Below are 24,942 nucleotides of genomic sequence, written 5' to 3'. Positions count from 1 at the left end.
CCTCACTTTATATATGGCTCAATTTCACTTCCAATACCAATTTAGATAGGAAGCCAAGACATTACTTCTTTTATCATGAAGCAAAACTATATAAACTTCAGATGAAAGTGGAAACCCACTCTTCTTCCTGTCACTTTCTGCTTAATGGCCTTCTTGATTTATTGCTTTAAGGTTGCCTAATAGTCATGACTTCCATCCTCCAGGTATGTGTCTCAATGCATATGGTAGCTATTAGACACACTCAAAGGAACCAGTGCTCCTCTACAAAGATGGATTCTACTTTCCTATTACCTTGTACCTAAAGAAATGACACAACATGATATTTTGTGTGTGTTTGCTTTGTCTGCGTTCAGAATAATATGTGCCACTATAAAAAGAGAAACGAAATGCATATTCAGTAAATGTTCTAGTTAAGAACATGAAAGAAGGGATTAATCATCACATCAGGACAATCAGTGGTTAATTTGTTGCACCATTCATTGGAGGGATGGCAAGTTCCTCTCCTGCTTCACTGCGACCGTAAACTAGACCCACTAGTGCATTAACAGACAAGGTCTGGATCAAGCCCACCTAATTTCCTTGGCTCTTTCGTTTTGTGTCTACTTCTTTTTTTCAGAATAAATACTCTGTTTGGCCCTCTGTTCTTTGAGAGGGTCTTAATTCAATTTTGAATACTTAACAAAACTAACTAGAGTCAGAATGAAATGAGGATGAGAAATATCGATGAGAAAGCAAGCTGTTGCTTTCACAGATGCTTCCTTCTAGCTTGGCTTGCACTTTTGCAATTGCACTTTTATATGGATTTTTGTCTTCCTGAATGCTGTTTGTTTTTAAAGTATATTTTTTATATGCTGCAACCCAGATTAGCCTGCTGTGGTGCTCTGTTTGTGAAAGCAATATTTTATTTGGATGGGGTCATTATGAGTTATCTTCAATCCCAGACCCTTCTGGGCTGGAGTCGATGTCGACGAAGGCCTCCTTATTGGTGAAAGTGGTGCTGAGAGTTAGGCTCTGTCGGGGCTTCACAGGTGCAAGCTCATCCAACTTAATGTTTTCATTTTTGACCAGAATTGTCTTATCCATGTTTTCTTCACTGTGCCTTGCGACAACAGCATCAAACACATCTAATTTGGGCGGCAAGGTTCCACTTTCAAATAGGTATTTGGCTAGATAGGAGATGCAAATGTTGGATAAGAATGAGGTAACCATGGCAAGGGTTTTAAATGGGAATCTCTGATTATATATGCCATTCTTATCAGAGTAATAACCAGGGTAAAAGATCAAGGGCTGCAGGTACAGATATGGCTCCCCGCCAGTTATTCTCAGGAAAAGGCCAGACGCATAACCTGTCACAGCCCCATATGTGTTGGTTCCCTTGACGAAGAGCACACAAAGCAGCTGGGGGAAGATGATGATGTAAACGAGGTCTGAGCTGAGGTACCACAGCCCGTACACGGTCTTCGTTAGTAAGGCCATGGCTGTGGCGGAAGCTCCAAACACAAATACGGTGATTCGCATGACCCAGATGATTTCCTTGTCTGATGCCTGTAAAAATTGCCACAGTAACAGCTTTTCACACAGTGCACTGGCTCATTTAGGTGAAGTATGAGATGTATCTCTGTGCTTTAAAGCTGGTGTAAACAATTCCCCTGGTTCATATAGTTCAATGTGGCCAAAATCACCTAAACCACATCGTAGGGAGCAAGCCGTCTAGGTGGCCTCCCTGGTGGGCCTTTGGGAGGGGTTTCTGTGTGCCATGTGCAGAAGCACAGGCAGCTACACCTTTCCCTGAATGCGCAGGGGAGAGGTGAGATGAACTAACATGCTGCCATAGGGGAATAATAATGCAAGAAAGGATTTCACATATTTTACATAAGGAATTAAGGACAATTAAGGACTAATTCCTATGTGGCTGTGAGGAGGTATGGCCCACCCTTGCTTGCTGTCTCCTGGGAGTCCTACCATCTTTAAGCCCAGTCACCTTAAAAACAAGTGGAACCATTTTGTTCACTACGACCTAGAAAAACTAGAGAAAAACAAAACCTTAGTGAAGGAAGAAGGTGAATAGGGGTTATTGGCTCCTCAGTGACACAACAGTGCTGTTCTGCACCTACTTGATTCAATAAGGTCAATCACACTGAAAGGCAATTTTCTTACCAATATAGACTTGGGAGTTCAAGTGAAGAGTGGGACAGATGCTACACAAATGCCCAGGAAATAACTTATTCACTATGCTCTGCTTCAAGTTTCTTATCATATTTGATTAAACTCAAAGTTTTTCGATGTTTTAGGTTTCATGACTCTTTCATTAGAAAGACAAGAAATATAAATTATAGCAATATGACTGTACCTCTCGAAAAATGCTAGTGTTGATTTGGTCCCTTTCATACCAAGATAAATGATAACATGCATTAAAAATGTTTATGTACCGCTTAAATAAAATTCAGCATTATTTAACCTTGTGTGCTTAATCAAACTAGAGTCCGATTTTAATACAGGATATTAATAAACATATAATACTACAGACACAATAAATACAATGATGACAACAACAACAACAATAACGTTACGTTTGGAAAAACCATTCTTACATTTTGTCTGAATGAAAGCTGGTAGATGTTCCGGGCAAACATGGAACTTGCTGACAAGATTGAAGAATCTGCTGATGACATAACAGCAGCAGAAACTGCACCAAGGCCAAAGAAAGAAATGTACACAGGGCAGAGATACTTCAGAACAATGGGTAAGATCATGTCCGCTTCATTTTTGTCCTTGGGACCTAGAGGCCCGTATGAAGTCTGGTTCCAGTCTGTTGAATAGAAAAAACACATGTAAAAACAACCAAAGAACCATATGTTCTTTATCCATCTGGGGGTCATCCTATTTACTAGGAGCTTTTGAAATAAATTCAGAATGTATGAATAAGTCTAACTAAAGGAGAAGTCTAGGGCGCCTGGGTGGCTCAGTCGTTAAGCGTCTGCCTTCGGCTCAGGTCATGGTCCCAGGGTCCTGGGATCGAGCCCCACATCGGGCTCCCTGCTCAGCAGGAAGCCTGCTTCTCCCTCTTCCGCTCCCCCTGCTTGTGTTCCCTCTCTTGCTGTGTCTCTCTCTGTCACATAAATAAATAAAATCTTTAAAAAAAAAAAAAGGAGAAGTCTATAATTCGGTCTAGAAATCTAACTAGGTATGTTGGTCTGAGTAGGTGGGAAGTCCATTGTCTTATATACAATTCTGGCTTCTAATGGGTTTTGGTTACACTTAGCCTTATTCATAAGACCTGTTTATCTATCTATCTATCTATCTATCTATCTATCTATCTATCTATCATCTATCTATCTATCTATCATCTAACAATCGTCAATCATCTATTTACTTACCTACCTTTACCTATTTCTATTCTGTAATTATGACATCAAATTGTCATTTGATTTCTACCTATTTCTATTCTGTAATTATGACATCAAATTGTCATGTGATTTCTATGACAGAATCATAGAAAACAAATGTTATAAAACAAAAGCATAGAGTATTTCTTCAACCAGTTGGAGATGTGAGAGGACACTTAGTGTTTCAGTGCTCAGTCCTCAGTCAGACATTCATTAATGCATAGACGATAGTGGAGCTATTCTCACCCATCCTCTTCCTGTATATAAACTTGGTTTTTGGAGCTCCCTCAACATTATTTTTCTCCCAACTAAATTCCTTCTTGCATTGGATTCTACCTCCTGGAAACAGGAGGCATGATATGTAAAAGAAAGTCCTTGCTTTATTGAGTAGAAAGTGCAGGTATGAGCCTGCACTTCAGGAGGATTTTGGACTTTGTGTAAAAGGACTCAAAACATAAAAGATAAAAAGAGTCTCAAGGAAGCAGGAGGGCATGGGCACCAGAGATCCACAGGCAACTGTTTGCAGCACATCTCTGGCTAAGTCTGTGGGCCAGGCTGTTAAAAGCAATGAGCCAGTTTGACAGTTGTGAGGATAAGGAAGAAATGCGCAGAGAATGGCAAGTGCTTGATTTTGTTAAAGCAAGAAGTAAAAAGAAGAATCATCATTGGATTAATTCAGTGGTTCGCAAACCTTAATGAACACTGGGATCTCTCAGGCATGCCTTTACAATGCAGAGTATCCTGAAAGATTCTGATTGCATAGGTCTGAATGATGATAATATTCAGCCAAAATCTGGGAATTCACCAAATTATAGTTAGTGCAATAGATTAACCTTTGGAGTAAAATTTCATTACAGAGTATTACCAATTTTTTTATCTCACAAAATAACACTGTGAAGCTGATTTAGAAAAACTACATTCATAAATTATACAACCACACATTTTCATACAATAAGTAATATATGTAAGTGTCTGAAAATGTTTTTTAAAACCACAAAGCCAAGTAAGCAACATGCAGTTTCTTCAAATATATAAACGGTTTTTTGAAAAAAAAATAGGCAAATGTGCTTTCAAGTTTTAAAATTTGAAACTTAGAAATTATATCTGATATTGATACTATGAAGAAAATAAGACACTGTATTTTTTATTTCAGAAAGTTTGTCTTTTTTATCATAATTGAAGGAATTGCATGATCAATTAAACACTGTCAGCATTATTTTCCAAATTTTCCATTAATTTTTTAAATGCAGCCAAAAACCTGAAAGTTTTGATTTATACAAACCTGTCCATTAATGGTCTAAGACTCACCAACATTAATATTATTCTTCTTCAACAGAATCTGAGATAAGCCACTAGTAAAATAGGCTATAAGATTATTTAGATTTTATGATGAGTTGGTCTGCTGAACTGTAGAATTCATAGAAGGAATTATATCTTCGAATTGATTTTAGAAAATGGCTATTAAGGCTTTATTGTAAAGGTTACAAAAATACCTTGTGTACCATGCAAGATGGAGACAATCATGGTGAAAACAAACAAAAAAATAAGTTTATCTTTGAATATATAGTTCTTTACTGTTTAGTTATACTATCATGTACTGAAGAATACAATGGAATCTTTAAATGTACATTAGTATAGCTCCTTTTTTATTTGCTGAACTTCTATGGCGTAATTCCAGGACCAAATAGGAATGGTTTCCCTTGAATCCTATCACTTTTTTCTTCCCCCATTTTCCACTACAGTTGTTCAAAGATATGCTTTGTTGAAGCCAATTTTATAGCATTCATTGAGACGTTATGGTACCAGAAATAACAACCAAGAATGTGTACCTAATCCAAGAAAAAGATAGAGTTTACATTGGCTTTTTTAGTCTGCTGTCCTACAACACACACACACACGAACACACACACACACACACACACACACACGAACACCCACACACATGCACAAGCGTGAGTACACAGCCAGATCTGTTTTTTGATTGTGACAGAAATGCTATTTTTTATTCAGAGGCACACAATCACCTTTGTCAGTCATCTTTTTAAGTGCTTGTTTATGCTATGGATGAACAACTGGAATGGAGAATGTACACTATGAAACATGGCTGCTCTTGTAAAAGTGACATAATCCAGTAAGTAGCTCTACTAATTGAAAATCAAAATAGCCATGGGTGTATCACCTGTATCATCTTTACAAAACACAGTGGAGTGCAAGGTAAACTTCTTTAGTCTGTTTTAATGATTTCTATCTACAGGACTTCTTTGAATTTGGGTTACTGTGATGTATTTTCATGAATGCTCTTGGAAGCTATATAGCATAGATATGTAAGTTTCAGGAGAAATTAACAATTTCAATTAAATTAATGGTGAGATTTTAAAAATGTCTTAGATAGAGGCTAACTAGGAGACAAGCATCTCATTATGCTCTTTTTACCAATTTTGAGTAAGTTATTCTCTAAGTCTCAGTACCTTAAGTTTACCTTTACCTGCACACCTATTGATTTATTTCTCCAAGAAAGAAAACTTTTAATTAACCAACTATTAAGAATGTAAAGCAGGAATCTCCAGTTCAAAGTGGTCCTTAGGTGTCAGTTAGATTTCTAAGCCAGTAGCTTTCAACTCAGACCAACTTTGACCAACCAAGGGGCTTTAAAAAACACCAGTCTCTGGATCCATCTTAGATTATTAAAATAAAATCCCTGTGGGGTAAGATAGAAATAGGTTTTTTTAAAGCATCTCTTCTCCTCCCCAGATGATGTCAATGTGCACCTTGACTGAGAACCACTGCTGACAGGATTACATATACACAATTCTTAAGTATACCAACATGGGGGGGGGTATGCTCACATATATTTTATTAGTGGTGAGAGCAATCAAAAACTGTTTGGAGGCACTGGGCTATAATACAATTATTTGAATGCTATAATAAAAGTCTATATGAATATGATGAGAAACAATCAACTAAGTGGGGGTAAGAGGGCAAGTGGGGGAAGGAGGGCAGTGGGTGGTAATTAGTCACTTCAGTGAAGCCTCAGTGGGTCAATTAGTGAAGTGGCAAGAGATATACCTGTTGATGCTCCAATGGCCCCAATGAGTATGGCTGGTAGAGCCATCACCAGGCACCCAAAAGCTGCCAGGAAAGACAACACTTGAGCATAGGTGGCTGAGGATGAAGAGAGGACCCTCTGGAAGTAGGCTTGCCATGGGATTCCACCCAGCATCTGCATGGAAACAACAGGGACTCAGAATGAATTGGAGGCAAACAACATCTATTAGGTATTTTTAAGTAAGATTTTTTTTTTTTACAGTCACATTCACAATAGTCATATGTATGGTTCTGATGTGCCATAAAGAGTCCTACATGACAAACATCTCAATTGTGATCATGTCATTGTCACATCTTCAACTATGCAGAATTTCCTCAAGTTTTTTTCCTTCATCATTACATAGCCCAACCTTTTCTATTCTTTAATTTACCTATTTCAAACTGCATTACAACTATCCAGAAGCCTTCAACCTGTTTTCGTCTGGAGGTTTTAACCATCACAAAATTGTCTCAAAAAATTAAGATTCTGAAGGGAGGAATTTTAATTTGAATCAATAAAACCCAATAAATATTTCTGAACCAGGTAATAGGATGGTAGTGAGGGGAATGGTTTCTTGCTCTGGAGCAACCTGTTCATATCGGAGAGTCAATGCAACACACTGTTTTCCAAAGCGGGGTGTACAGAGTGCTCAAGACAATATAGACAATAGCATCAAATAAAATATTAGAATTTCTATTTATACTCTTTTTTACCTCATACTTATATGTTACATTCTTTTTATTAAATGATTATATAATGTATTAGTACCCTATGTGTAAGTAATTCATAACTACATATATCTACATTGGGAGTGTGCTTACAATTCTTACTGAGGATATGCATTCATAAGCGTTTTGGAGACAGTGAACTATAATGTAATTTGTAGCCTGCTATAAGGAGGTATGCATGGGAAGAAAAATGAGAAAATTAATTATTCAGGAGTAACAGAGGGAGGAGGGAAAGTGGGATGAAGGACAACTGCATGGTAATCAGGAAAACCTACAGAATTGCATGGAGTCAGTCCTTAAGCATTGAGAGGGTGTCACTATATAGAGATGGAGAGAGAAGAGAGCCCCTGGCAGAGAATTCAGTGTGAAAAAGGAAGAAAGAAAAAAGAACAATGAAACAGCTCTGAGACCACTGTGTCTTTGGCTTGATTAAAGGTTAGGGTGTGTGGGAGTGGCTAAAGAGGAGTCTGGGGAATTCCTTCCCCATGATTACTGCCATGGGTCTCTGACTTGCATACAGTCGGTGTTCAATAAATATTTATCATATGAATGAGTGAACTGATGAATGAATTTTCCATATTACAATGTACTGAAGTTGTTTCTTTAATTGCCTGTCTCTCTCACTGGGCTCTAAATTCTGGGATGTCTTGTTTATCAACTCTCACCTCTGTGTTAATCAGAGTGCTTGTTACATATTGATTCCAGGATAATCTCTTCCGTATAAAAGCTATACATGTTCAAAAGTAAAAAAAAAAAAAAAAAAGTAAAAGAAGAAATTCTAAAATTCATAATCCATGCCTCAAGTCTGTATTCTTTTTTTTTTTTTAAAGATTTTATTTATTTATTTGAGAGAGAGAATGAGAGAGAGCACATGAGAGCGGGGAGGGTCAGAGGGAGAAGCAGACTCCCTGCCGAGCAGGGAGCCCAATGCGGGACTCGATCCAGGGACTCCAGGATCATGACCTGAGCCGAAGGCAGTCGCTTAACCAACTGAGCCACCCAGGCGCCCTCAAGTCTGTATTCTTCCAAAACTTTTCCTTTGGTTTGCAACCTGTTAATCAATACAGATCTTCCTTGACTTATAATGAGGTTATATCCCAATAAACCCATCATAAGTTGAAAATATCTGAAGTCAAAATAAAAAATGCATTTAATACACCTAACCTAGTGAACATCATAGCTCAATCTAGCTTACCTTAAACATGGTCAGAACACTGACATTAGCCTATAGTTGGGCAAGTCATCTAACACAAAGCCTACTTTATAATGAAGTGTTGAATATCTTATATAATTTATTGAATACTATACCGAAAATGAGAAGCAGCATGGTGTATGGGTACAGAATGTTTGTCAGTGTATCCGTTGTTCACCCTCATGGCTGACTAGGAGCTGTGGCTGGCTGCCGCTGCCCAGCACAATGAGAGAGGATCATACCCCCTATTGCTAACCTGGGAAAAGACCAAAATTCAAACTAGGGTTTCTACTGAATGCTATCGCCTTCTCCCCATTGCAAAGTTGAAAACCTAAGTCGAACCATTAAAAGTCAGGACTGTCGGAATACCCTTAACATTTTCTATGCCAATGAATATTCATTAATAATTTCAACGCCTGTATGAATCGATACACCATAATTTACATGCCAATCTCTCTGGACATTTAGGTCATCAGAGCTTTGTAAGTAAGGTAAAATCTGACCTCCGCAGACAAACAGAAGGCCTGATGGCAAGGTGGAAGAAGGGTTTGGACAAGTGGGATGCGGGCGGGCCGCCACATGGAGACTGTGAAGGGCCACCACAATAGGCCAGCTGAGGAATGCTGTCAGCGAGCAGGTTCAGGGTGGGGCTGGGAGATCTGTGGAAGGTATCCAGAGCAGGACTCCACAAGTCACTTATGACAAGTGGAAGTTGAGAGAGACAGTTGGAAGATCAGACACCCTTGGCGAAACATTTCGAGGCATACTTCTACAGTTCACTCATTCGTTCACTCAACATCTATCATTTCACTACCACTTATGTTACATTTTGAAGAATGAATATGACTTAGTCATATAATTTTGGGGGGATGGAGGAAACTTTAGCAGTCATTGGATATAATGCCTTATCTTGAAGATTAATAAATCTGAGGACTAAAGTATAGTGTAGGAGAAATGATTTTAGGGTCTTGATGCTTTATTTCAATCCCTCATTCACACAATGGTGTGATTATCAACAGACTGTCTATCTTCTCTGAGTGCCATAATCTCCTCCATATAACCATAAATATACCTGCCATGCAGATATATTTTCACATACTTATAATATTTAACCCTTTCTCCATTCAATTCATAATTATAAACCATTCTAGAAAAATGTCAGCCAGTACATTTCTTAACAATCCTTGGGAAAGAAGCCCTCCCCCCCACCCCTGGAAACAGCTTGTTTGCATGTTTTCCTGCCTTCTTACCAGGAATTTCTCTACTGGGACAGACACATCTACTTTTAGTGCTGAAATTTAGCAAAGTGCCACAAATACAAAGTGAAATCATAAAATATTGTGAACCCTCAAAAAAGGAAACAAAAATAATCTCCGCTTAATTTTTATATAAACATTAATCTATTTCTTATTTTGAAATTAAATACAGTGTTTTACTTTTGTAAGTAACCTCTCCAGTTAGCAAAATCACAAAATCTGGCAGGTTCTTTTGGTTTTTCCCTCTTCCCTCAATCTGTGATCTGCCTTTATTTCTTCTGTGCCCCACGTCTCACTACCAACACCTTCACCCTGAAGTTCTGCAAATTCCTAAGCTGTCTCTGACTTCCCAGTGCTTCTTTCTTGGCATCTTTCCTGAATGACACCTCCTTTCCCAACTTCTGTCTGCACTAAAGGCCTTTTGGCAGTAATTTACTTACTCAGTAATTAGAAACTGAATGGGTTACTTATTTCAGAAGAAGCTGGTTTTAATGCCTTAATCCAAAATACAAATTAAAACTTTTAGATGGCTTGGCGTCAGACTGGGGAAGTCCCTGGGGGTAGGGCATGGTGTTCCTTACTTACAGCACAATAGGAATGTGGATACACCATACATCACCCTGCAGACATTCTCCCTTTAAGGCTTCACTCTCTCTCCACTTTGACACTAATCAGCTACCATAGTCAGTAAGTGGCTCCATCCTTCCAACAGGAAGTAGTCAGTGCAGAAATAGACATGAGCCAGTAGGTGATATTTACATATAAACCTTAACTCTGAAAAATGCACTTGATTTTAGGAAAAATGAAATTGCCTTCCTCAGGTAAGGGCATTACTTACCAACAGCAGAAAACTATCAAGCCAAGTATAGACTTCAAATGATTCAATGGTCCCCAGCCAAGGCTTTTGGTATCTGGCATGCAGAGCAGTGTACCCAATGTCAGTAACTGAAGAATGCGACAGGGCGAAAGGGACGCTGATCCACTGCAACCAGAGAGGGACGTGACAGAGTTAAGCTATGGCTTTTGCCTGTCTCATATACACAAGGTTTAGCCATGTGTTTGTTTTCTCAGAGACTACATAGCTCGGTTGTTCTTCTTGTTCAGACAGAGAAGAACCTGGAATCACGTTCTCTGTGGGACGCCATGAAATACTGATTTACAAAAGTTAGAGGAACATATTATCTATGCCTGTGCTTAATTATACCATGTCATATCAATTATAGGAGCAGTCAGCCAACCTTTGGGAAGAAAACATTGAATTTGAGAACATTATATCGATATATAAACTTTTAATGTTCTCCTTGAATTAGAGAAAGATGTCCATTTATTAAAGTGACAAGGAAAGATCTGATTGAGAACTTGGTGGGTGAGACAAAATTTCAAGGGTGAGCCCAGGGCTAATAAAAGAAGGAAGAGAATGGGGAGGCCGTCTAGGTGGAACAAGGCAAAGAAGAGAAAAACATACAGGGTGTGCACACAGATCTTTTGCATGACAAGGTGTGCTGGCATGGGAGTGGCTTAGGGAAACGGGAGAGATAAACATAAATATATGGCAAGAAATTTGAATTGCAAGCTAAGGGGTTTATATTTTGTTTTGTGGTCAACTGGAAGCTAGAGGCATTTCTTCTGAGTTGTGAAAAGATTTTAGTAGATTTCTTCTGCATTTTAATATTATAGATGTGAACAGTGAGCTTAGGAGAAGGAGGAGTTAGGAAAAGCAGTAGGTGCACTGATATGACCCAGGTAAGGGCCTTAAATAGAGCCATGATACTAGAAATGGAAAGACATTGGTACTGAAAAGAGTTCTGAAGGGAGACTGAGCAGCCCTTAGATTACAGTAGGAAGAAGTTAGAGAAAGAAAATGAACAGATGAACCTCAAATTTACAGTTGTGGAGCTCCAAGGATGGTGATAAAATCAACAGAATTGGAGAATTTGAGAGGAGATCGTTTAAGGTGTAAATTGATTCATTAATTATGTATGCATGTATAGCCATTTGAAGCTTGGAAAACAAACCAAGCTTGGCCTTTTACTCAGTCAAGTCAATAGGCTCTTAACTAGTAACCAAGACAACTAGATTCCTCATTAGTTTAGTTACATTTTGTAGCAGAAAACCACTCTAACATCTATCCCCACATATATTTGTCCTATCATCTTTATACTCGCATGCTTGATTTATGCTCCTGTGTATTTTAAGTTCTGATCTCATGAAAAGCAATGAGAAATTACATATATCATCAATAAATAGCTTCATCCCCTAGCATTGTCTTTCTTGGTATACCAAGTGCATCAGCTAAGAGATCTGTCATTGCCAAACCCAACTTGCCTCCAAGTTCTGAACAGAGATTTATTTCTGGAAGTTTATGATGATACTAAGCAGAATTCTGAATTTCAGCACTGTTCACTTGCTTTTGACAATTTAAAAATAAGAAAGTAGGAGTCATTAAGCAAATTAAATTGACTTGAATTCAACTAAGATACTAGTGAATGAGATTCCATGAAATGCACATAGATGCTAATGGAAAAAGAGGAAATGTTGTGATCATTGCTAGCATATGTAAATTTATGGCTAAACTGTAATTTTAGTTGTAGTCAGTTCTTTTAAAATGCTCCTCCCATTATTACAGATGCTAGGAAATAAAAAACAAAACAAAAATGAGTATGAGCTTCGACTTCATTTTTCATTCCTAAATGTCTAGTGTAAGCATTAAAATAGAGTGAAGAGCTTTTCATTCTGAGAAAAAGAAGGAAAAAAAAGGAGGCTCAAGTGTGCTTTAATCATCCATGGGAAGGGAGTCATGATGTGCAGCCTTAGCTGCTTCTTTCTGTGGTCTTTCTCCAAGGGCACTGGTCCTATAGGCTACAAAGCTGAGATAACATACATGTGTATGAACCCACTACAGTGCCCAGCATGGAGTACTCACACCATTTTCTTGGATATGTCTTAGGTGTTGGATATTATTATATGTATAATAATGCAGTCTTCACATTTTAAAATGTTGAGTTTGCAAAGGCTCAACGTTGACTAAAATGTGTTCATAATACACAAAAGCACTTTTAATGTAATACCAATAATACGTCTCATAACTATACAATACCTTTTACTGAATAAAACACACATATATTACCTAATTTAGTTTAGGATTTATAAGCAATATATAATAAATATTTCTAGTATCTTATATAATTAAGCCTTTTCTTTGTTTTTAGACCACAAATAGTGATGATTAATATTGAAACCCACAGTTTTTCAAATGTGATAATTTCTGTCTTATGAGCAGTCTTATGGATCACTTAAAACAATTACAGGGGAAGGTTAAGAGACCAATGCAGTGGGCGCCTGGGTGGCTCAGTAGGTTAAGCATCTGCCTTTGGCTCAGGTCATAATCCTTCAGTCCTTGAATCGAGCTCCACTTCAGGCTCCCTGCTCAGTTACATTTTAACTCTAAGTAAAGTGTGTTGCATTCAAACTCAAGGAAGAGCACACATAAGTTTCCATCAAACGTAGGCATGAAGGAAAGGAAGCCCTAGACCTTTCTAAGAATTAAACTGAGGGCATATTTTCTGTCAAAATCTAGCAAAATGATTACATTTTTTTGTCCAATTAATTCACTGAGAAATCTAAAATTTCAAATGGTACATGACTTACTATGTATTATTCATGATGGAAAATAACATTTCTATTAATTTTTGCTGAGTTCATATAAAATACCACATTACCTTTTAGAAAGAAGGAGAGGAAAGTAAAAGAAGAAAGAAAGTCTGTGAATGGCTCCACTTACCAGGCCTATGAAGATACAGAAAAGCTGAACTACATCGGTGTAGGCCACAGAATAGAGACCACCCACCAGCGTGTACAGAGTGGCGATCAGTGCAGAGACGATGACAGAAGCTTGCACATTGACGTTAATGATCACGCTGATGGTGGCTCCTGAAGAAAGCAGACAAGAGAATGCTGTTGTCAAGGTACTCAAATGGATTCCACTTTCTGTTCAAGGATATACTGAATGATCAGTGACAGCAGATATTTTTCCCTGTGTCATGCGAAATATATTGGATGATAATAGTTAATGTAAGTTTTCATATAAAAATCTTAAAATCTCTATAATTTGCATATGTATATACATATATATACTTATGTATATAAATACACATATGTTTAAAAATATTCCTTCTTTCTGAAATTGATGCTTTGGTAACTTGTTTATGTGCAACACCCAAAATTCATGACATGACTTCAGAATTCCATGAAATACACTAAATTTAATACTACTATAAGAACTTGCAATAATTTTTACTAGCTATATGCACTATATTTACTCATATCCTCGAGATAAGCACAATCACCCAATTTCCATTTTGCATTAACTCTGACCCCTGCTAGCTTTTTAAATTTATTTTTATTCTTTTAAAGATTTATTTATTTATTTTTGAGAGAGAGAAATAGAGAGCAAGCAGGGGAAGGGGCAGAAGGAGAGAATATCCAAGCAGACTCCCACTGAGTGCAGAGCACAACTTGAGGTTCCATCTCATGACTCATGAGATCAGGACCTGAGCCGAAACCAAGAATTGGAGCCACCCAGGTGCCTCCTTGCTAGCTTTATTTAGATGACAGATGGTATAAAGTACCAATGTTTAAGATAATTTTGTAGAAGAAAATAATAAAATTGGTAAATTTTATTCCAGTCCCACTGCTAAGACACCAATGTGTTGAAGGGCCCTAGATTTCAATATCATCTTTTTAAGTAATTTTCATTATTAGAGTTTTAAACCTGCCTTAGAAATAAAATTTATGTTTTTCTTATGTTATGACTTTGTTTATTTTGTTTGTTGGTGTCTATATTTCCAATGAGAATATTAGGGAATGGACAATTGGACCCATTATGGTTCTTGGATTTCCAGTTCAGAATTCACTTGCTGTTTTACAGACCCTTTCCCCATTGTTCTCAAAAGTAATATAGTTTATATTTTATATTGTTAAACACAGCAATTATAGGAAAGTTAACATACACGGAGCAAATCTGTGATTTTTTTATATCATTCATTGCAATCTTATGTTCTGCCACCACTCCTCAATTGCATGCTAACAGTGTATGCAACCTACCAGAGATGAAAATCCATTTTCTGAAGGAGCAGCATAAAATATTTTGATCTAAGATAAAAATATAAAATCTTTTTCAGGATTTTTTTTTCTTAGTGCTTTGGATTTGGTAACAAAATTATTTTCTTGAGTAAAGCCAATTAATAAAATGAAAATTCTGGTAAGGAATTGGAGGATGAAGACAAGGGAAGGTGGTCAATTATTTCAATTATTTATAAGTGACTTTGGATAATTGACTGAGTTATTGTTGTATAGATATTTAACAAGTTTTTTTTTTTTTCCTGCAATTATTTACTTCATGCTGAAACTTTAGTTGCAATTCTTTGCCATTCTTCTTTTGGCCTGGTTTTCTTCTTTAATAACAACATTTCTAAGTCATATCTCATGAATTATGAAAAGTACAATTATTACCCTGCCTCTTTGGACTTCTGTTTAATTTTTTACCCATTAGTGAAAATTTTATTAATTCTACACCTCCAAAAGGTAGGGAGGGAGGCTGTATAGAAGAAAGATCACTGAACTAGGATCCTAAAGATTTAGATACCGGGAAATACTACCATTTGGTTGCAACTCAGTGGTTTTAAAGAAGTCACCCACTTTTCTATCACTATTAAGATTAGGATCAACTTTTTCTCTAAAATATTTTCTTTTTTTTAAAGATTTTATTTATTTATTTGACAGACAGAGACTCAGTGAGAAAGAGAATACAAGCAGGGGGAGTGGGAGAGGGAGAAGCAGACTTCCCGCCGAGCAGGGAGCCCGATGTGGGGCTCGATCCCAGGACCCTGGGATCATGACCTGAGCCAAAGGCAGACGCTTAACAACTGAGCCACCCAGGCGCCCCTAAAATATTTTCTAAATAATTTCATCATTTGTAGTGAATAAAATAAGTTATACTTCCAGATCTGCTATGAAATATTACTTTATTCATGCAGCCATAAAAATAAACATACTATAAATAAAGTTATAAAAATTCACTGAATTTGAGTTGTGAGAAGTGTAAACATACATTTTTAAGATTTTATTTATTTATTTATTTATTTATTTATTTATTTATTTATAGTGAATAGGAGTTTATTTATTTATTTAGAGTTGGGAGAGGGGCAGAAGGACAGGAAGAGAGAAATCCTAAGCAGCCTGGGAGCTGAGTGTGGAGCTTGATGCAGGACTGATCCCATGTCCCCAAGATCATGAACTGAGCCGAAATCAAGAGGTGGATGCTTAACTGACCAAGCCACCCAGGCACCCCTAAATATGTATTTCTTAAAAAAATGCATGTGAAGGATGTTGTCTCTTTATGCCAAGAAGAGAGTTTAAAATTCTCCCCAGTTTCAGTGGTGAACTAAGCCCATTCACAGGAAGGTGGTAATAGATCTTATATTTGTCTATTCTTAAGCATTCCAAGTTATTTCTAATAAACTCTAATTTTGAATTATGTCCAACTATTATTTTTGAAGAAAATATGTGTTAATTTAAAAATACACATTCTGTTTACCAGAGCATATACTTCAAGCAATAGCAGCAATGATTCTATACATGTTGTTTGATATGTGTGTGCATCTATGTAGAGAGGGATATATATATATCAACATATTTTACATAAATATTGTCACATATTTTACATATATATTGTCACACACACAGACATAGACACACACATATACAAAAGCAACTAATTGCAACAAAGTTCAGAGCGCAGTTCAAGTTTATATTTCCAAAATACTTTAGAAATATTAGTTGGAGCACCTGTGTGGCTCAGTTGTTTGAGCGTCTGAGTCTTGATTTTGGCTCAGATCATGATCTCAGGATCCTGAGTTCGAGTCCCGCTTCAGGCTCCGCACTCAGCAAGGAGTCTGCTTCTCTCTCTCTCTTCCTCTGCCCCTCCCCCTGCTCGTGCTCTCTCTAAAATAAATAAATCTTTTTAAAAAAGAAATTTTAGTTTATTAATTCAATCCTCCCTTTAGGGCTCTGTTATATAAATTGATCTTTATTCCATGAGAGTGAACATTTTGTATTTTGTTAGCTATTCAGCCCACTCCTTTTTTAATATCTCAGCAGGCAGCTTGTTCTTAAAATCAACATTTTCTAGCATTGAAACCAATGACAAATAAACTACCCATTGCTTGCTTCTTGGCTAATGAGAGCAAGGTGGAAAGGGAGGTGTATTTTTACACATAATTTCATTAGGATATAAGTGCAATGATAATTGTGGAGTATTATTATATTGCACCAAGAAAGTGCAACATTTTCAACTGAGTTATACAGCATTTTATAGTTATCAAAGTCTCTTCTTTTCTACATCAAATCATCCATTCAGTTTACAGTTGGAGACCAAGAAGGAAAGATTATATGGGAGTTTGAAAAAGAAAGGAGTGAAAGGTAACATAAACTAATATCTGATATTACAGAGGTTAGATGTGATGATAATACTGAAGCCAGAAGACAAGTTTGTGGTCTGGAATAAATACCACAAAAGGACATTCATCTTATCTTACTTTTGCTTTGACTACTTGGGGTCTAGCTGTAGACTGAAGCCCTTTATCTTCATTTCTAAGAAGAGATGGAGAGAAACATACATAGATACCTTGATGTCAAACACAGACATAGTTCACTGAGGAAGGTTGTGGAACTTCCAACTCTGTTGATCTTCAAGAAGGAACTCAACGCTCAGTGAAATGGTTTATATTTTCCCCTGATCAAAAGGCAGGTTATCAAGCCTGACTGACAATCTCCCACCATCCCACTGAAATCTCTCGTTTTCTAAACCTTATTAAGTGGGCTGAGAATCATTGAGCCCAGGATAGGTGGTCCTTAGCATTTACTGGAGTCTCAGTTCATTTTCTAGATCCCTAAACATGTGTACAACTCAGTACTTTAGGATTACATTGAGAAAAGAAGTAATATTGTTTTTCTTTTGAAGAAAGTAGAGAGGATTCACTCATTCACTCATTCATTCATTCGTGATAAGATTACAAGGCACAAGTCCTGCCTTCAAGAAATTTATAATCCCTTTTTTGAAGTTGGATTTGGGCGTGATAAACAGGCACATAATCATACAAAGTGACAAGTCCAATGAAAACAAAATTCCAGGTGCCTAAGGAAGCCCACAGGAAAGGCATCCAGCGAGGTCAGGATTACTGGTCCGAGTAAGTGACATCTAAGAGAAGACTGAAGGACATTTCCTGGTTAGCTAGGCAGATGTGCAAAAGGGCAGGCAGGAAGGAGTCCAAAGTAGAGGGCATCTGGACTTGCACAGTGTTAGAGGCAAGAGAGGAGGTGAGGTTTAGAGTTCTGGAAAAAGGAAGGAGGAGGGGCGATGATGAGAAGAATCAGAGCCTAAGTCATAAAAAGCTTTATGCACTTACTTAAAAGTTTGGAAAGGAACAGTAAAGGGACATGATCAGATTTGCATTTTAGAAGGATGAGTCTGTACTATGTGTAGAATAGAGGAGGAGCGCTGAACAATAAGCGGGGAGATGGTTGCATTCATCCAGGTGAGGGAGGCTGCAGGTGGCCTGGCCTGTGGCTTAAGGGAGTAAAGTTGGGTTTGTAATGTTCTGTTAACCAGAGAGAGGCAGAGGTCCTTACCTAAGGCAGAGAAAATGGCTGCAGCCCAAAACATTTCTCCCATTAGTGCAGGAATAAATAGGAGCCCACCCATGCGTTTTCCATAGATCTGCTGAAATGGGTCTAACATGGTCACATATCCCTTGGAACGCATAGGCTTTGCAAAGAACAAACCACCTAAAATAAATTAAACAAGCGTTTATGAGAAAATAAAAAATTCATAAGATAATAGTCTTTGCCAACTTTTTACTATGCTATAATTTCTCAAGGGAAATAATCTTTTTTAGAACACTGATATGTGTGGAAGAACTAGTCTGAAATATACTGTGAGTATAGAACCAAGACATATTTAGTAACCAAACATGAATTTCTTAATACATTTGTCATTGTAGGCAGCCAAAGGGCCATTGAATGGTGTATCCAAGGCATGTGGATTGAAAAACATGGACCAGTGTGGCACTCACTAAAATGCCTTTGTATCACCCAGCATAGCATTCAGACACTGATTAAGCACAAGATCCAATAAATGTATTTTAAGTGCAAAAAAACAAAAAAAGAATAGGAACTCTGTTATATAATATTCTTGACCTTTTCTTAGTTTGATTTACAAAAAGAAATTCAGGTACAATTCAAGTTGATTCATTGTTAATGATACCTCTATACTATTTTTGAAAGAAAAAAAATCATATGTTAAGAAATTCACAATTCTATTGCCATAGATCAAGGGATTTTTAAAAAAACATACTCCATAATCAAGGGATCAAATAATCTTAAGCATTAGTGTTACCGATTTCTGGTAACATCTACTTGAGAGATTTCTGGTAACATTTTTTTTTTTTCGCAATAGTTATTCACAGTTTGACTTGTTATTGCACTTGTTGTTTGTACTCCTGTTCTTTATGCTTTACTGAGTGGGTCACTAAGGTTTAAACTTTCACTTACCTAAAATCAGACTAAGAGAATATCCAATTGGTGCCTGAGCCCAAGCTAGACCATAGTCTGGTACATACACTGCTTCAGCAGTCCCATTGATGTAACCTCCTCCGACCCAGGTGGCTGAAATAGAATGAACAGTGAGGGAAAGACACGGCCATACTTAGCATACTGCTCAGTTTAACACAATGGCCATTAGCATCCTGTGACTATTGAGCACTTGAAATTTGGCTACTCTGGTCTGAAATGTTCTGAGTGTAAAATACACATTGGATTTCAAAGACCGAGTATGCAAAAGTAAATGTAAGCTGTCTCAATATTTTTTTTTGGATTAATTAACTGGTGAAATGAAAACATTTTCAATGTATTGAGTTAAATACATTCTATTATTTATATTTATTCCCTTATTTTTTCATGTTCTTTAAAGTGGTTTGTAGAAAATTTAACATTCCCTTTATGGCTCACATGATATTTCTCTGTACAGTGTTCCCCTGGGTCTTTTCTGAGTCTATTTAGTCATCAATACTTTCAAACAATATTGTTATATCCCAAAGTCTGACATTATATACAAAATATTATATGACTATTTCTATTCTCAATAATAGTACAACTTACACTTCAGCCTCCATAACATGAAGTCAAGTTTCTTTATTATTTTTTTCTTTTTATCAAGTTTCTTTATTTTAAGGTCCTTCTGTTTTAACTGTATTGTTCTTCTCACATTGATCACAGTTATATTCCTGGTGCAGGGGAGTGGCAGGGGGAGTATGTGCATGTGCAGTTGTGGATGCATGTGCTTTTTTTAAATTTTATTTTTATTAATAGGGTCACTTCTTAATCACCTTAAACATCTTACTTACTTTCTTAAAATGTTAAAGGAGAGATGACACTTTTGCTCCAAGGCTTCCTAAAGTGAGTGTAAGTTATCTTTTCCTTCCCTCTTGCCAAGTACCCAACATGCACTTAGGCATAAGAAATAATTTAGAATTTGAAATGTTGACTGCATACCCACTTGTATTCTTTGTTTTAATCTGGGTCTTTTAGTAAGAAATTTGATATTTCATGGAGAATAATAAGAAATATTATCTTCTTCAGGTGTTATTTAATAGAATATCTGTAACATAATCGTTGAAGGAGGAGGTCAAGGAACCAAAGAAAACACATGTTGGTTAAACAAGGTTGGGCCAAGAAGGATCTATAAACTCTACCATTTTCTGTGAGAAGGCAGTATCATATTTGATTATTGCTGAAAAGCTAAAGTTAATGGAACACTTAAATCTTTATAGTTTATATCCTTTGAGGAGTATTGCCAAAATATTTAAAAGAATCTCTTGTAGAATTTGTATAAAATTATGAGGAACAAAGGCTGGCTTACCAGATATGAGTCTGAATTCTAGGCTATATCATCCAACTGGGAATAAAATTTGACTCTGAAAAGTTATTTGAAATCTCACAGAATGTAAGTAAAATAAAAAAAAAATATGTACATGAAACTGTCAAAGACAGGTAGACACCTATTGCATTCATGCCAAAATTTATCTGGCTTTTGATCCAAATACAAAGCAAAGAAGAGAATGTTGTGGGGTTAGTACTATTATTTAAAGGTTAACATGAAAAGACCTCCCTGCAAAGGAATTTTAAACACATTTAAATGGAAAGTTTATATACAAAATCCTAAAGTGGGCAAATATGCACTTAACAGCCACTCTCATCTGCTTGGAAGCTTTTACATGGGTGTTAACAAATAACAAATGCTATTATTTGTTTCTCTCATTCTAAGCCTTCCAGAAAATTTAAACAGGGTTTCCCTGGGCAGAAGACATAAACAGACATTCTCCAAAGAAGACATCCACATGGCCAATAGACACATGAAAAAATACTCAACATCACTCAGCATCAGGGAAATACAAATTAAAACCACAATGTGATACCACCTCACACCAGTCAGAATGGCTAAAATTAACAAGTTGGGAAACGACAGATGTTGGCGAGGATGCAGAAAAAGGGGAACCCTCCTACACTGTTGGTGGGAATGCAAGCTGGTGCAGCCACTCTGGAAAACAGTATGAGGTTCCCCAAAAGTTGAAAATAGAGCTACCCTATGACCCAGCAATTGCACTACTGGGTATTTACCCAAAAGATACAAATGTAGTGATCCGAAGGACCCCAATGTTTATAGCAGTAATGTCCACAAGAGCCAAACTATGGAAAGGGCCCAGATGTCCATCGACAGATGAATATAAAAAGATGGGGTACACACACACACACACACACACACACACACACTGGAATATTACACAGCCATCAAAAATTGAAATCTTGCCATTTGCAATGATGTGAATGAAACTAGAGGGTATTATGCGAAGCGAAATAAGTCAATCAGAGAAAGACAAGTATCATATGATTTCACTCATATGTGGAATTTAAGAAACAAAACAGAGGATCATAGGGGAAGAGAGGAAAAAATTAAACAAGATGAAACCAGAGAGGGAGACAAACCATAAGAGACTCTTAATCATAGGAAACAAACTGAGGGTTGCTGGAGGGGAGGGGGGTGGAGGGATGGGGTAACTGGGTGATGGACATTAAGGAGGGCATGTGATGTAATGAACACTGGGTATTATAGAAGACTGATGCATCACAGACCTGTACCTCTGAAACCAATAATACGTTATATGTTAATTTAAAAAAATAAAAATAAATAAAAATAAAAATAATAAATAAATAAATAGTGCTTCCCCCCTCCACTGGATGTCTAACTAGGACTTGAAGAAATGATTCTCACAGGTGCAGAATCAGACCTGATTCTCCTGCTAGGCAACTGGAACTGCTAACAACATGCAAGCAATGTTTTCATTGCATAAAGTAAATGGTCTTATGAGCACAGAGCTTATTAATGATCATTTTTCATTGTGCAGGTCTCCTCTCCCTTGTCCAAAACAAACTTGGTGACTGAATATCAACATTATAATATAGAAGTGAAGACTTGGTTACTTATCATGTTAAAGTCCTCCCATTTTTACCAGTCTCATCCCTTTTAGGCCAGAATTTGCTCTTCATGTCTGTATATTTCATGTCAGATTCACCAGTGAGAACAAGAATTCTTTCAAACTATATGCGTTTTTATTTTTTAATCTTTATTCTTTGTTAAATATATACAATTAATGAATCTGACAAGGTTTAGATAATATGGTTCAGATTTTAAATGAATTATGATATTGACCAAGATTCTTTTCAGTTCTGAAAGACTGAAAAAAATCTTTAAAAAATGAGCTAGACCATGACACTTCATATGAAATATCATGATTCAAATTTTTTTATATACTTTAATAGACTATTACATTGAAAAAATCATTCTAGGTGCTAAAAGACCAAATTCTGAAATATTATCTTTATGAACACAATAGATATAACATTAGAGTAATAGAACATTATAATGAACAATATTTACAATGAACAAAGACTTTGATATAGAGCAGCTCATTTATTCTTTTCAACAGTTTCTTGAGTTAGATCAACTTTCACTGTTTTATTTTGTTTTTCTTCTCATTTTCTTTGTACAGGAAAAACCTGAAGGGAATATAATCACAATGTTTTGATTCACTTCAGATGCCAGTATCACATCTGGATCTTTAGGGTAGAGAAGAAATGTTTGTGGTATAATAAACAATGAAAATGAAGATGTAAAGTTGTGTATGGTGTTCATCAATAGGTGGATAATAAGAGAAACCATATCTGAAAATGTATACTAACATTTCAGTAGACATATATGCAGGTGGTAGGCTTATGGATGATTCTTATTGTTTTTGTACTTAATCTAACTGTGTATATTAGCTATCACAGAAAATATTTTGCATGATACAATTTGCTCTATATATGTGTTTATGTAGAAAAACTGAGCAACAGAGGGTAAAAAAAAGGACCTCTTTACAAAGGAAGTGCCTTTATAAAGAAAGACAGTGAAGTCAGCTGGAGGTCTGCATGCAGTGCACCCTGCAGGGGCTTCAGGGCGTGGCTGCCAGAAGACCTGGGTTTGGTGCTGATTCTGGTCCTTGTTAACCACGTAACTCTGTGTCCTTACTTAACCCCAGAGCCCTTTCATGGTGCGCAAACATAAAGAGCTTCATGAAGATCATATGAAACCATATACAGTTGACAAAGAGTTAACATAAAATATGCATATCTGAAAAATAAAACCTATAGTCCTTAAACTATTCTAGAACATGGTAGGTTTCAGATGGCCAGCAGGGATGTAGTCTTCACAGATTGCTTTGGTAAACCATTCCATTTACAGATGAATCGTTTGAATAGCACATCAGGACTGAAATTTGGCATCATTTGGATATGATTTCTGATGGGATATTTTCCAGTGGGCCCTCAGAGTTCCAGTTAGTGTGGATTATATTGCTAATGTTTAAAAACCTAGTAAGAATCAGAAGTGAAATGTGTGTTGTTAGTGAATATTAAAGATATAATTTTAAATTGTTGTTTTTCAGAAATATTTTCTACAACCAAGAAGAATATAAAAGAGAAACAAGTCACCACTTAAACAGAGCCATCTCAGGGCATCAGATCCTCAGAGCCCAGAGGTGGTTTGAGAGGGAGAGGGCTGCAGATACTGGCTGAGGCATTCCTGTTAGGACACGCCCTAGCTTTTCCCCTTTTATATCAAGGTTCATGGAAATCATTGTGTTGTTGTTGTTGTTTTTTTTTTTTTCCAGTGCTGTGGATTCCTAATATGTGATTGTCTTCCCCTGAGGGAATTAGTTAATTAGTTTATTAAATGGGAGAATTAGGTTTCAAGACAGGGCATCTATCAATTTGGAATTGTGTTGCCCCTAACTGATTTATTTAGTTGAAAACCATCATCTTTTAAGACCACCCAAAGTCACAACTTTGTGCCTGTGTTAGTGAACATGAGACACTGACTTTATCACATAACTTGTAAGACTAAGACACTTTTCTCCACCTCTTTGTTTTTACTCTGTTCCCACCCACTGAACTGTCCAGATAGCCCAGATTCATTTCATCCATATTCTGTCCAGCGATTTATTATAAAATCATTTTGTTCAAGTACTACTGAGTTGAAACCATTTTATTTTTGTTTTAAATAAATGTAAAATTATTTTTAGAATATATAAGCAGTGAATATAAGGGATCTCCAAAGGACAAAGGCTAAGGTATGCTTTGTCACTCTGAGAAGCTAAGGAGGGGTGGGCAGCACAGAGTGGAGGCATCAGAACCTACCTGTCATGGTAAATCCACCCACCAGCAGACCAATGTCTCGGCCACCAACTATGATGGCCTCGCTGCGTTCTTCTGAGCTGCCACTGTTTTTGGTTCTCCAGGCAGCCCATATTCCAACCAGCAATATTAAAAGGTAGAACACGATGATAGCTATCAGTCCTTCCACTTGGAAAGTCATTTTTACTTAGGGGTCCAGATTCTTCCACAGATAGCTACTTCATTAAGATTTCTGAAGAAAATACAGTAATGCATTATAAACCAGCCAAGAATGCATAGGCAGCTGGGAATAAACCAGCTGGCTCATGAGAGATCCTGTGCCGCTTACAGAAAAAGCACATTGAAATTACATATGACACTAGCAGTTGCGAACACATGCCCACTATTTTATTCTAATTACTATTTAACACTTTAATATTGTTTTGAGCTTTCAAGAAAAAGAAAAAAAATA

At 36.8% G+C, this 24,942-nt stretch overlaps 1 protein-coding gene across 1 annotated transcript; it reads right to left on the bottom strand.

Annotated features, from left to right (window-relative positions):
* Positions 1-338: 338 nt before the first annotated feature.
* Positions 339-24,672, bottom strand: SLC5A7 (solute carrier family 5 member 7). The gene is made up of 8 exons (XM_032419841.1): positions 24,495-24,672; positions 19,257-19,370; positions 18,336-18,491; positions 13,429-13,577; positions 10,486-10,629; positions 6,453-6,606; positions 2,592-2,809; positions 339-1,545 (listed from the first exon to the last, which is right to left on the bottom strand). The coding sequence occupies exons 1-8, from the start codon at positions 24,670-24,672 to the stop codon at positions 919-921; spliced, it is 1,740 nt and encodes a 579-aa protein (XP_032275732.1). The 3' UTR covers positions 339-918.
* Between the last annotated feature and the right edge of the window lie 270 nt (positions 24,673-24,942).

This window comes from Phoca vitulina, unplaced genomic scaffold (genome assembly GCF_004348235.1).
Source record: "Phoca vitulina isolate PV1807 unplaced genomic scaffold, GSC_HSeal_1.0 scaffold22, whole genome shotgun sequence".
NCBI lineage: Eukaryota > Metazoa > Chordata > Mammalia > Carnivora > Phocidae > Phoca > Phoca vitulina.
This window is presented reverse-complemented; position numbering and strand designations above follow the sequence as displayed.